The sequence below is a fragment of the Aptenodytes patagonicus genome, chromosome 2, assembly GCF_965638725.1.
Source record: "Aptenodytes patagonicus chromosome 2, bAptPat1.pri.cur, whole genome shotgun sequence".
Taxonomy (NCBI): domain Eukaryota; kingdom Metazoa; phylum Chordata; class Aves; order Sphenisciformes; family Spheniscidae; genus Aptenodytes; species Aptenodytes patagonicus.
The window spans coordinates 132719845-132734759 of record NC_134950.1 but is presented as its reverse complement, the minus strand read 5'-3'; the positions used below and the strand labels follow the sequence as shown (position 1 = coordinate 132734759).

Here is a 14915-nt window from a genome sequence, read left to right as displayed (position 1 = left end):
AAGGGGTCAATAAAGAAAGTTATTTATTGTGGCTCTCTGACAAGGTCATATTTGAATGTCTGATAGTTTAGCGGTTCAGGTTTTATGTCAAATAGTTGAGACAAGCCTGACCTTGGTGTAGCTTTGTAGTCAGAGGTCTGTATTGCAATTGTATTCTGCCTGAGTCCTCATAAGTTATCTTATTCTTCTATTTGCATTTTCTTGGGTGTCTAACTTGTACTTCAGTTTTGCCAGATGTTATTAAAGGACATGCAAGCAAATTAGCAGCAGCAGTGCATCCTTTTAGTGCATGAAGGTGCATTGTCTCTACCCAGCATCGCTTCCACTGAGTTGCAGAAAAGAAAGGTATTTTGCTGCAAGCCTTTATGGCTTGGGGAGGCATAGCAATTACTTCTATCATAGTTCTGAGACATCATGTGCTTTACAGTGGTTTGGAGCCAGTAAATCATGAAAAGGCTTTACAACAACTTCTCTGGCTGCTGTCAGCTAATTATATCTAGGCTGAAATACAGAGTAGTCCCCGCAGGCATGCAGAAGCCCTAGCAGCAGAATACAGTTGGTTCTCATTCTCCTTTGGCTTTCACTGTCCTAGTAGTGGAGAGAATTTTCACATTGGCTGCTGCCCCCGCAGAAGTTCAGAAAAAACGAAGAAACAAAGTAGGAGAAATAAGGATTGGACCAAAGCTGTGTCAAAGAAAGAGAAGACAAATAAGGAGACCCAGCTGAAGAAATAGAAGGCAAAGAGATGGGACTAAGAAAAAAAAAAAACCAAATAGCAGCTTACTGGAGATTTACAGCAGGAAGAGGATGCAGCAAATGACTATAGTGAAGATAAGTATCAGGAGTTTGGGAAGATCAGAGATCAGAAGAAGAGAAAGGAAAGAGAGACACAACTGATAGAAGGGAGCGCAGAGATCTGCTGGCTTCTATTCGACTGGAGCCTTCACTGACAGGCAGGAAACTGAAATTTATAAAGACCAGAAGAAATGAAAGTGTGAACCCATCTAAAGAACAGAGGAGACAGGTATCAGAGGAGACAATAACAGCAGAAGAATTGGGATCAAACAGCAAGTAGGACTTGCAGTCAAAGTATAGGAAAAAGTATTACTACTGAATGTGAGGGATGCTTCTAGGAGTGTGATGAAAAAGCATAACAACAGACAAAGAGGAGATAAAATAAAAATTAGGAAGACTTCATAAATAAAACTAGAGCTTATAAAAGGAAAAGGCCAAGTTAATGTGTTTTCTGACTGCTGTGCTCTCAGTAATCGGACTGTGAGGGACCGGGGTAGTTGGACCTTCCTTCTGCCCTCACTGCTCCCGCTGTGCGAAATCACAGCACACTGCATTTTGGGGAACACCATTTCTCACCTCACAGTTCAAAGTGAACATTGGTTCCTTTTTTGTACATAGTGTCTTGTTGCTTGCCTACATTCCCACATACTATAATATGATGTTCCTCATCTAACATAGCTGTGAAGAGCTTGAGGGTCTGCTTCCCGGGTGTGGCTTGAATTCAGAAATCATCTACTACTATTCTTGCAGTAGCAAGAGCTACTGCATCACGTCCTCTGAGGTGGGAGCACCAACCTTCATGGAGCAAATGAAGAGTCAAAGATTTACTGGAAAATGCAGCTTCGAACTAAACATTGTGTGCAGTCCTTTTGCCTGATGCATACTGGATTGAAGAAAAGGAAGTTATCTCAAAAGTCCCAGTAGAAACTCCATATACTGTGGCTCCTGTGAAGAGCTGTATGCCTTTTGCATAAGGTAATACTCAGTAAAGGACTGTCCTTCAGCTTTTTTTGTAATAAATGCAGATGAAGCAACCACTCTGCAGTAGCAAAGCATGTCCTGTCATTTCTTCTGCTGTTGGCTATGAAAAATCACAGGAATGAATGTTTGTTTGTATGGGAATAGACTTCGAAGATCTGATCAGCAATCCACATGGTTTGTAATCTCTTTCCCCTGACACCAACCTGGTATTTTCCCTGTGATCACATGGGCACACAGTTACACTGCCAAGAAGTACACATTCAGGCAAAGAGATCATCATAAAGGACAGTCACAAAGATGATGATCAATTTTGAAACACTGATTCATATGATTGTGAGACACCAGTGGTTATCAATGAGTCTTCATTAGATTGACTTTCAATTTCCCTTTCATGTATTTTAATCAACATAAGAGGTGCTACAGGGGCTAGGCTGAAGGTGCAGTAACCTAACCCTAGACTGGGCAGGTCTTTGCAGAGCGGTGTAAGAAATTGGACAAGCACAGAGTGTCCTTGCACTGCTGCAACTTCCCAGCCTCCGGCAGATAGTGGTTTAGAGACTTGCCGAGACAACTGTTGTGTTCAGATCGCGATGTTGAACAGGTGATCCCATGTGAATTTTAGTCTTACCTTTGGTCCCACAGGTCCAGGCCATCCTACTGGTCCTGGCATCCCAGGGATGCCCGGGGGACCTGGTCTACCCTTGAACAGAAAACACCGATTACAATGATTCATGTAACATCATTCCTACACACAGGCCTCCACTGCATACAGGAGATATGGAGGAATAAAGTCTTTTCAGGAAAAGAACTGCAAATGCTTCTTTACCTTGTTTTTAACACAAAAAATACTATATTATATTCATAATACAGTTTGTGTTGATGCTACTGGAGGAAGTGTGGGCTCGCAGAAATACCAGGTTATACCAATTCAAATAATTAGATCAGCTACAGAGTAAATCTACATGCAGTCAAAATAATAATCCTAAAACCCCGGTATCAATAGCTTAAATCCTCTTTTCATTTAATAATACGATGTAAATAAAAAAGACCTGCATATAATTAATTATATCAGTACAAATCCAATTCACATTAAGAACAGAACCAAATCTTTAACTAAGATATTCCTATTTTTATTTACTATTATTCTTATTCTGAACATTCTCATATTGCTAGCTATAATTGCTCTTTATTAGCTACTATATGACTAGCAATAACTACATACATACAGTTACTCATGTATTTTAATTACTGCCTGTAAATCACTCTTTGAGTATCTCTTAAAATGTGGCAGATTAGTGCTATTCCACTGCTTTATGCCACTTGACTATATGATCTTAGAAATGTCATCATGACATTTGGGGCTACGAGTGACCTCCCACAAACCAGACAGCTTTTAGCAGGAGTTAACACCGTTTTATTTCCAACTTAGACAACTTCTCTTTTGGGACCTACTAATTTTTGTTAGAAGAGTTAGTACAGATGTACTGTGTTTAAGGTTTGCACTCTCTTGTAGGTTGGTGGGTGACTCTCTCTGAGACATTACTGTTTTGAACACTTGAATTTATATAAGTAATTTTTTTTACTGTAGGGCATTTGCAATTTGGATTAAAGAAAAAGACCTCTTTTGGTTATGTGTTTCATATTTATTTGAATTACTAATTGGTAGCTAGTGTTAAAATCCTTTGTATATTATTAGAAGGGTGTTAAAATCCTTGGTATATTATTAGAAAGGTACTTCTTTTCCTGGTTAGTGACTACCCCGTGCATATCTCTGATTTCATCCTGCATTTCTATCTTCTTTTAAAGTTAATTACATTAAATGGAGGTACTTAGTGACTGAGATAACATATTCTGTTTCATCACATGTAGGGGCACATATTTTTGACATGTGTCACCGAGCGTAGGATTGTAGTCAGCATATTGCATCGGTGCCAAAACTCTGTAAGTGTAATCATTAATGGTTATTCCTCCTTCAGGGGTATTTGACCGAGCCTTGTTTAGACTTTGGAGGAGTACAAAGTTTGATTTTGCTTTGGGCTTTTTTTAATACACCTTTTATGATAGCTCCCATACTCTGCTTCCTCTGTCCACAGAAACATAGTTCAGGTAGTTTCCCACTCTGTTGTAATAGTCTGGCCAGAGCCGCATGCGCTTACTGAGGGAATTTGTTGAATTCAAACCAGCTGGGACAGCTCTCCAAGCCAGAGAGCCCAGCTCTCCAGCCCTGTGCCCAGAGCTCCTTACCACCCATCCTGGGTATCAGGGGAAGCAGCACAAACCTGTTAAACTTCAACATTAGCTAATTTTTATTTAACTATTGTCTGCACCCCACCCTGACAACTGCTATGTGTCAAGTATTAGATGGGTGTCTGAGACAACACCTTCGTTCATACCTTTCTTCCTGGCCTGCCAATCTCCCCCTGCCAAAGAAAGGAATATATTAGTCTCATAGGCACCACATGAAGCACAGTGGCTCGTTAGATAATGCATTTATTAAAAAAAAAAAAAAAATTAGGAATATCTTTGTGTTCAAGACTTTGCTTCCAGAGGTAAAATGAGAAGAACTGCTTTAGTGGAGCTCTTTGGTCTTTCCTGTGTTTTTAACCCTAAATCTACAGTCACCCCCTTGTATAGCAAAGCATGTAATTACGTGCCCAGCTTCAGGTAGAAGGCTCCTTAAATATCATCATGAAACAAATGCTTTGCAGATCTGAAGCCGTACCTTAAAATATATAACTTTTAATATCTGAGCTGACCCATACAATTAACACTGCATGGGAGAGCTCTGCTTCTCACGTCCTCCCAGAGGGACAAGGCGGTCAAAGGCTGTTGGATCAGTAAGATCACTGACTTGTGCACCTGAGCTGTTTTCTTAACATGTGCTGTAGACATAGGTAGCTATAATGAGAATCCATAAAAGATATTTCAAGGTTGAAAATGAACACTGAAAGATGAAGATTTAAATTGTAGCTTCAAACCAATTCACAGCTTTACATTCAAATTAAAGCAAATCCCCACATCCAAAAGGCCCACTATTGACTAAACAGACAAAGAAAAAACACAAGACAAAGAAAAAAGACAAGAAAGAACACAAGCCCCCCCATCTCTTTCCTTGCCCCCTCAAAAATACACCAAACTCCTTAACACAAGCACTTACTTTCTCCCCTTTTGGTCCCATTATACCAGGAATTCCTTGTGGACCCTAGGGAGAAAAGTGGATGCATTAATAAGAAGGCACTGGTGGTTGTCTTCCCTCAACCCATGGCCCTGTAAGTGTCTCCTGGGAACAGTGTGAACCCCCAAGGTTGGAGTGTTGGACGTGGTGTTTGAATGTGGCCTCTAAATGCCAGGTCTGTACCATCGCTGAACGGCAGGCTGGAGAGTTGGACTGACATGAGAAGTGCAGGGTCATCTTCTAGATGAAGAAAACTGGCAAGAAAAAAGGCCTGGGGCAAAGGAAAGGTGAGAAGTTATTTGAGTCCTGAAGAATTAGTGACGAGGACACAGAGACACCACGTCAGCTGGCAAAGGAGGTCAGCCAAAGAGGTGGTAAGGGAAGTGGCATAAAACATGTGGGATGGGCTCTGCAATGTGGTATGGACATGGAGCATTGCCACCACTTCTGAATCCTGAAGCTATTTCTCTCTCTCAAATAAGGCTGATTCTCCTTTCAGGACACTTCTTAATCTGGGTAGAACTTGAACTGCATCTCAGAAAAAAAATCAGAAAACCGGTTTTGTTTCTAGAATGCTTCAGTTCACAGACCACCTTTTATTTTTGAATGACTAAGGAAAAAAATCCCATGAGCCTGCATCAGAGGAGCATTAGATTCACCGTACAAATCACTCACTCCAGGTTTGGATCCTGGCTGTCTTATATTGTCCAAAACATGATGCAAATTGTACATGAATAGGAGCAAAGTGTACCCTCAAATGCAAATTACTACAACTCTTTTAGTCAGTAGAGTTATTTTAGGTTTTCAATAGTGTAAATCAGAATGCACCCTATTAGAGTCAGAGCCAAATTTTATTTCTTTCATTTTACTTTAGGTTACACATGGGAGGAATTATACTCTGAGTTACATCATTACAAATCTAATTCTCCTTCTTATGAAAAAGTGTTAAAATCCAGCTCTGAGTCAACAATATGAGCTTTTACAACTCCTTTGAAAGTCATGCAAGCTACAGCAGAAAAGAATTCAGAAATACTTCTTAGATGTTTTTTTTTGTAATGGTAGCATTTTTTTCCAGGTGATCATTGTCATAAAAGCATTGCCCAAAGGACTGCTGGCTCTAACATTGTCCCATTATAAGACACAGTCCTGTAATTTATAGTTAAAAATTCCAAAGCCATGTTATATCCACCCTACTGTCTGCCATTGCGATAAAATCTGCCAGCCTTCTCTATTTAAAAATATTCTTGGAGGGATCATAGATCATTTGGTTGCAAGATTAGTATTATTTATAGCAATGGACCTTGCAGAACAATAGAGTTAATATTACTGTTCTTCCAATTTAAGTCAGAGAGAGTATTAAGAGGATTTTTTTAAAAAAAGACAGACTGGCGAAGACTGAAATAACAACTGCTTCTTTCACACGTACTGCAACTCTGGATCATGGCCAACCACACTGCAGGGCTGTTTCATAATGCAGAGAAGACTTTTCTCAATACAGGACAGGACAAATGTTTCCCATCGCTTCTCTCTGCACGTCGTCATTCACATGCTAAATGAGTTTGCCTCATCCTGCATCTCAGCAAAGCCAAAATGGCAGAACAGAAAAGTCACGGTTCATAAAACAAGACTTTGTGGCTTTCACATTGCATCTTCTAGACTATTTACAAATACCTTCTGAAGTATTGACTTCTAAATAATTAAAGCTAAGCTCTTTGCCACATAACCAAACCTTTACTGTGATGCACTGTCCTTACTTTTTAAACAGTGTTTGGCTGCTTGTTAACTTCTCAGGCTGCCAAAGCCTCAGTTACAGCTTTACTGCAGCAAAGGTCCCGTGCCGTGCCTGCTATTAGCTGTACTGTAATAAAACCGGCACCCAGGGGCCTCGAGGAAGATCACTGTCCCAAAGCACCAGGTACAGCACATAGATAGGGACTGCCTGTGCCCCAGGAGAAACTGGAAGTACCTCTCCCTGAAAAGCTGTATTTTTCTTTGGATGGAATGGACTGGAACAGACAGGCAGATGGGTGATCTTCTCCACACTACAGAGATGTTCACAAAAACCTTCTCCCTAGAGGTGGACCATTTCCTCAGAAGATTTCTGACCTTCCTTAGAAGATTTCTGAATGTACAAATTGTAGAAAAAGAAACGGGAGCTCAAAGGGACTGATCCAAGGCTACGCAGCAAGTCAGAGGCAGAGATGTTGCAGATCAAGCTAGGAGATCCCACATCTCCTGGATTCCATCCCATTGCCCTTCTGAAGCCCCTCCTTGTCTCTGATCTGTACTGTAGGTGTTTGCCTTCTCAGGGATGTACTCCACTAACATTCAAGTTCATTGCACCTCTTGTGCATCCACTCCACGGGCTCTTTCCCTCACATAAAGGACAACAGAGTCTAAAGCAAAGAAAAAATTAGCGAAGAGCCTCTGAAGAAAGTGATGGCAGCTCCGGGATTTTTGATGGGCGCTACCCACTGTAAAACTCCACGAAAATGAAGGGTGAACTTGAAACCTACTGGAGTATGCAAGGCAGGGATGGGAACATAGGGTAAAAAGCCTACATGATTTATGCATAGTCATATCAAAATGAAATTAAGCCAGAGCTTGGTATGCTTATTAAGTGGTAAAAAGCATTTGCAGAAGATGTTTTACAGCTTTGTAAGGACCTTGGAGCAAGTGAGAGAATTATGTGGTTTAATCACAAATGCATCACTCACCTGGGGGCCAGGAGGCCCTGCGGGGCAATGGGATTCGGGCAGAGAGGAAGCCTGTATTGTCTGGAGCTCTTGACACAACTCTTTCATATCCAGGGCAAGCAGCTTCTATGTAACATAAAACATATGAGCCAACATGCAGCCATACATAGCCAGTTGGAGAAATGCATGAATAAACAGCCACCAAACGCTACAGCCTCAAGAGAGATTATTTGCTCCCTTCGGGAGAAGCCTAGGGTTTGGCACAAGGTTATCTTCATGGATGCTTGAACATTAGCACTTCAGCATAGCATCCTGCCCCACGCTTCCTCCTCCTCCTCTCCCAGAGGCGTGCCGCAGCCAGGCTGTCACACGCCCCTCCGAGCCAACGTGGGACCCTGGCCTATTCTTAGACCTGACCCTGCTCTCTCCACCCCTCTTTACAAGTAGCAGCTCCTCTCCAAAAATAACATCTTTGCTCTAATAATAGACACTACGCTCAGCAAGGGGTATAGGCAGCGTGAACTTCGCTCCAGAAGATACGAACTTGTAGGCATTCATTCACTGCAGATCAGAGCTGATGCCTTTAAAGATCAATGAATGTCTAATCCTTTGACTTCAAAATTAGGCTTGCATGAGTAAGCTGCCTTATTTATGTCCTGTGACAAAAACCATCTCCCCTGGAAATGCAGACGAACACTGAGCCAGGAACACTGGGTTAACACAACTGATGTTCCGCTTCCAAGCGAAAAGCCATTTTCTAGAAAAGCTTCAACTAGACACTCCGAAGCACAAACTGCTCGTAGTGAATTCACGTGGCTCCCATCCTCCTAGTAACTACTTAGTTTTATTTCATGTTTTTATGGGGGAGATGGTGTGAAGGGTGATTTAATGCTCAGATTACTCTCTGGGCTGCTTGGAGGAATCTCAGGGGCCCTGGTTCCAACCAGGAACCAGGAGGAGTCCTCACTGAAGGAGTACATCACATTTCCTAAGGAGATCTTGTCTCTGGGCCTCCTTTCTGTGGAAACCACGGCATGAGGGGGAGGGGATGGGGAAAGGGGATGCAACTAGATTTTGGTTTGAGGGGAATAGCACCCTGAGCTCAATCCCGATCTCTCTGAAGACAACGGGTGATTTTACACTGTATTTTTTCTTAGGTTAGTTCTTGTCAGAGATCTTTCTAATCACTATTTACATAACACTAGCAATAATCACAGTATTTGCGTATGGTAAATGAATAGTAGAATTAAGAAATAGGAATTACTCAGTAGGTAGAAAAATTCTTTATGTTGGGATGGAAAATATACTGGAGTTAACAGACCCTGGCAATAAGTGCCATATCATTGTATCCTGTATGTTTCATATGTTAACATATGTGTATGGGTACATATCATATAGAGCAGGTACGTGCCTAGGTGGGTGAGTGAAAACTCCATACCACTCCATACCAAACACTTCTTTCTTGCTGCAAAATGAAATGATGGGAATAGATTCCATAGGAGGATTTTGGAACCTTCATTTCACCTACTGGGTAAGGCAAATACGATGCGAAACAGGACACATATATAATGTACACTCTGAAATCATTGTGTAGGATGGGAAATTGCCTTTCTGTCCTTACTTGGTTTGTTGCATTTCCATTTCCTTTAGTCCAGGATTGCCTTACTCTAAGGAAGGTCCCAAAACAGCGTAAGGAGAGTATTTTAAGTTACTTGAACTAACTGTTTGAATAAACCCAGCCTCATCTTATTCCTTGATTTATTTGAGGTTTACTTCAAGCCCCAGTCTGGGATGTTGAATGATTGTCCTAACAGAGCCACATCAACACAGCCAGACAGGTGTGCTGAGTGACACCATGAAACAGCGCTCAAGAGGATACTTCAGTCTTTGACAAACACAAAACGTCATGTAAAAAGAAGAGAAAGGCTCTCGGGCCACACTTACAGTGCTCCAGCCGTGCCTGAAGTACGGTGGTGGAAACAGGGGTGGTGGAGGGGGGCCAAGGAGGCAGCACGCTCTGCGACTGAACTGTTTCTTCTGTTCCAAACAAGGGAGATCTGTTCAATACAAACACTCATCCATTGTCTTGAACACCACAAACATTTCTTACAGAATAAGAGGAGTTTCCACTCCACAGGATTTTTCTACATCCTGTGTGCATTGGTTTTAACAATGTAATCCAAGCAGGGATTTAAGAAACTGGATGGTCCCTAAAGTCTATAAGATCCTTCTTGTGCTGAAGGCTATGCAGAGTTTTAAGCTCTTAACGTGGCTATGACACAGGCTGAGTTTGGAAAATTTCAGATGGGCAACATTAGAAAATAGATTGAAATATTTCTCTCTCTTCCCTCCCTGTTCCAAAAGTCTATTAGAAATAGCATCTTCCGGTTCCCGTTACAGCCCGCGTGCCACCAGGAAGCACTCTGTGCTGTTACCCACCACCCTTCCCCGTGGACCGAATCAGGCACTTCTGTGATAACAGAGTGGGAAGTTGATCCACAGCACATTTGCTTATATTTCCCCTGGGATTGAAATCAGGTTGCCTTGTTTCTGAGTCATGCATCATCACTAAGGATAAATACTCTGCAACCTAGATTTAGCTGATAGCTTTGCCACTGACTGGTAAGGCAGGATCTCAGTTGTGTCTGGCAATGTATTTACCCTTTTCTAAGAGGAAAACTTCCACCAACAAAATAAGCAGCTGTGACCTAAGATTCACGGAGAAAGGATGTGAAGATGATGCTGTCTTTTTGAAGATTTATACTGTCTTTTTTCCTGCATCTATTTACTCCTTAGGTAATACATCTCTCATCAGGGTGGGGGCCTTCTGCAAAGGTTTGGCCAAGGACAGCAAATATTTATTTATGTTTGTTGGTTTATTTCTCTGGCTAGTGGCAGCTGGAATGGGTGTCTGTGAATTGAAGGGTGGCAGGGAGCCAAATACAGTAGGAAGAAAAGCCCATGGTGAAGTATCTGGTATTAATAGAAAATCTCCAAATTAAGTTTCTAGGCAGACAAACCCAACAAAATTGCTAGATTTGTGCGTAAATCAATCGCAGGCTGGATATTAGTCACATCTCAAGGTAAGGCAGATTTTCTAAGGGACTGAGATACTTCTAGTTTTTCAAATGTCTCGGAAAATGAGACATATATCAGTTCCACCATCCCGTGTTAATGGGGACAGCATTTCCCTCAGTCCTGATGCACAAAAAACAGCTGCCCAGAGGAGTGTGATTCAGCAGCATTCAGAGGTAGTTTATGTTATCCAGATTTTTTTCTCTAGCAAAACACTATTTGCGATGATACCTTTGAGAGATGAGTCAATTAAAATCTGAAAGGATCCGTAATGAAGACTCTTTCTCAACTTTTCCTCACAAGTTTGAAACTCAACAAAAAACTTCAACTTAAGAGAAAGGCGGAAGATTTATAATAAAAAAAGGAGATATATTGTTTCATTTAAAGCTTTAAATACATACTGAAAATGCCAGTATGCTACTCTTTAAAAAGTAGCAAAGGTTTGAGTTTGCCTGTCTCCAGTTTGCACAAGCAATAAAATACAAAGATATGTAGAATTAAGTTCTGTATTGGCTTATCCTGAATTCAGTCACTCTTATGCAGCTGTAACTAAGGTCTTCAACTTTTACCACACATACTTCTGTGGCTATCTTAATTTCAGGATCGTATTTGAACATGTTGCATTGGGACTAAATTGTATATTATTAAAGCAATGGACAGCTTGTAATTTAACAGGATATAAAATGTGTTTATTATTTTATTTTAGGCCCCATTCCAATATCATCACTTTTTCTTAGTATTACCTTATTCCATGATCTAGCTAAATTTCAATAGGATTACTATCATTCAACAAGAATAAGAATATCAAAGCTGGCCCGATGTGGCTTAGTAGCTAAGAGATCACTACCAGGCACTGTAGAAAAAGGTTTGCATTACTGCAGTTGTACAGCTACTTAAAAAAAAAAAAAAAAAGAAGAGATTAAAGTGTTGTTCTTTAAATAATTCGCAAAACTAAGATTAAATATAGATGTACATCTATAGCTTTAATAGGATACTTATCATGTCCTCATGAGTAAAGTCAAGTCCTGGGTTATAAAATATTGGGATTTTCCTTTTTTGGCAATGAAGTCTGAAATTCTGTGGAACAGCTTTTACTGTGAAAAACACTATAGATAACCAAGTTGATAGCAAAATAGCCATTGATTTCAGTCTTTATAGTCTTATTCTAATACTACCGTACCACAAGTTAGGTTGAAATTTAGGTTTGCTGGCATCAACAGTGATGGCATGTACCGATCTCAATGTGAAAACAAGAAAAAAAAGGTATCCAATTACTATTACTATTATATAGAATAGATATCAATTATATAATGATGTAGGTAGTTAATATTTCAGGGGCTCCATCATTAATCATGGCTATGTTCTGGAAGGTGTACTTGTACAGCAAATATTTAAGAAAAGGCTGGTCCTGGACCCAAGGACCTCCCACACTCAGGTATGGCAGGTGGATACGACAGAAGAAGGAGCAAAAAAATGAGTGAGTCGCAGAGTGACTACAGGTATGACCGCTATAATTTCATCTTCCAAAAAGCACTGCATTTCATTGGTATGGGTTTTGTAACTGCGATAGATCCAAGATGTACAACCATTACAGTATTGGCTTGTTTTGTATATCACAAAAGGGTTACCTTGACAGGCTTACAGGCTCTCTGCAAATGCAATGTGTATTTTTAGGCTCCAGGTTACCTTTGTTTGCTAAATACAGCTTCAGAATACTCCAGTACCCATCAGTGGAAAAAATCTCAGCCCAAGAATAGGACTGTCATAGTTTTCTGTGAAATGTGAAGACCCTGCCTACACAGAGCGCGCATTTACGTATCTCGTATGGAAACTGCTCTTTCAACAGCTTCAATATCAAAGAACGTATTCAATAAAAGAAGGAAGACAAAATGAAAAACTCCTTATGGGACTTGTCTAAGTGGCAATCGTTTTCAGAGAACATAAAAATTATAATAGCCAGCTTTAAAAATGAAAGTCTTTATCATTTCCAAACTCAAATTATTTTTATGGTCCAGACTATATGCTAATCTAATTCAAGAAAGTGACTGTATAAATCCACGGGTATACTGGCAATGGTTGCTTCAGAAAATAACATATTGTACATAAGCTGTTGCAACGTTTCATTTTGTTCTTGCAGACTGCAGACCATAGCTGGAAGTTGGGAACTCTGATCCGAGATGGTACAATGCAGAGGCAGAGAGAAGCCTTCAACCAGGCTGAGTCCCCCAGAGTGGGGCTCATAGGTCTCTTAGCCCTCCTAGAGCTGCTCCTAGAGCTGACCTTCAACCCTACAACCCCCCACCAGCTGCAACAGAGGTACCAGAGAAGTGCTGTCCTGGGTTCAGGTTAGATTTACAGGATTTTATTGAAAAAAATCATAAGTACACAATGAAAGTGACTTTTATCCTAAAATCACAAAGCTGTAGGCCAACTGTCAGGAGGAAAGGACAAGAAAGGAAAAAGATACTTAATATGTGTTTTCCTTCCTATTTGCAACCATATTCATCCAGCAAGCCCTGAGGGGAAGCCGAGCTGCTATCCAAAGGCTTGTCACCCCGACAGCAGCGCTGGTCGCCTGCCCAGCTTGTGATGGGCAGGACTCTGCTAGACAGAGACCTCTGATGACTGACACCCCATCACAAGTTCTTCTCCCACTTGGATGGCGTTCAGAATTAATAATAATAAATGAGCTGGGCAGACTATTCAGTTAATGAATGTGGGCTTGTCCAGCTGAAACTGAGACTTTTTGTCTGCTTTGTTGTCGTTCATTCAGGCTCCTCTTACCCTCTTGCAAGGAGAGCAGCGCGCCACGGGCAGCAGCCACCCGGTACTATTCTGTACATCTATTGCAAGGTGACTAAGGTACTTTTTCTTTTTAACTTAGGAAAGTTTAAGAGTTTGTCAAAGGTGCCTTTTGAGAGCCATACAGGTCAAAATCCTTTCTTTACAGAGCAGACGCAGGTATTACTCTCTCCTTTAAAGCCCGAAAGACATGCACCAGCGTTGACAATACATACTTCTTTAAAATGTGTGTTACAAGGCTTTGTGACCCCAAATGTGCTGTAAGCACATATAAGCAGAGCCGGGAATACAGCCCAGGTCTGGAGATGGGTCAGGTTAGCAAATGGTCTGCTTCTCTTGGTACCCTTTTGAACTTCAGCCTTATGGTCGATGGCCTAAATATATCTTTTCCTATAAACCAGCTAATGTAAGTATGCCAAGGAAATATATCGAGCCCCTCAGCTCAGGTAATGGTGCCTGCATGGAGGAGGCAGTGACCCAGGAAGCTCCTGTGGGAGTTACGGGATGAGACACGGCGCTGCAGCTCTCCCCCACTTCTGGTTTCCTCCTGCTTGAAATGGGGCTTCAGAGTCTTTAAGGAACAGAGCAAAGCTGATCAGAAATTAATTCACCGTCCTTCTGACAGAAAATGAAAAACTCCAGCCGAAACATTGCAAGTTTCTTTTCAGCCAAGAAAAACTCATAAAAATGTGAAAATACTCTGTTTCTAATCCCCACAGTGGCTATGGGCTGTGGCAGCAGTAACGTGTACTTTACCAGCTGGCGCACACCCAGAGCTGTCATAATAAATAAATAAATAAAGGTATTTAAAATCAGTCGAAGTTCAAAAAGCTTGACAATAGCACGAACCCTGGCATGCTGCCTGGACGGCGGATCTCGGTGTTCACCCGGCTGGAGGAGCAAGGACGCTCTGTCCTCTGTCCCCACCTAATATTCAGCCCGCGGCCCCCAGCATCTCCGAGTGCCTCCCGCGTGCTCACAGGCAGCGAGGCCCCAGCGAGCCCCTCTCAGCCCGGCCGGTAACTGGTAGGCGGCTGCATCTTTTGCAGGTCAGCCTTAGAAAACGCTGCACAAATGGCAAGACACAGGAAAGCAAAGGGGCCTGTGAGATTTCTAAGCAAAGGAAAAGCCTTTTACTCCTTTACTCCCTATATACAAATGTTTCAGACATTTAATCTGTGTGTATGTGCATGTATGAGGGCAACGCATATGCCAAAAGTTTATGTACTGTTCTCTCAGATTGATTGCAGAAGGAGAATTCTGAGATCAGTACAGACAGAGAGGGGAGCATTTGCTTGGGTTGGCTCTGCACTCCAGTTTCACAAGAACATGAAAATCCCAATAAAATCTGATGGGTGGAACACTTCAGTGGGTTATAATATGGGTTTATA

General features: G+C 41.5%; 1 protein-coding gene across 2 annotated transcripts in view; it reads right to left on the bottom strand.

Annotated features, from left to right (window-relative positions):
- COLQ (collagen like tail subunit of asymmetric acetylcholinesterase) overlaps nt 1–14915 on the bottom strand; it is a 45459-nt gene that overhangs the window by 21891 nt on the left and 8653 nt on the right. Inside the window, exons 2-6 of one of the 2 annotated variants that reach the window (XM_076331250.1) lie at nt 9592–9704; nt 7669–7773; nt 4934–4978; nt 4170–4196; nt 2405–2476 (exon numbers count right to left, since the gene is read on the bottom strand). In XM_076331250.1, the coding sequence (XP_076187365.1) occupies nt 2405–2476; nt 4170–4196; nt 4934–4978; nt 7669–7773; nt 9592–9704 (362 nt within the window). The remainder of the gene's footprint in view (nt 1–2404; nt 2477–4169; nt 4197–4933; nt 4979–7668; nt 7774–9591; nt 9705–14915) is intronic. The other variant, XM_076331251.1, reaches the window with a different exon arrangement.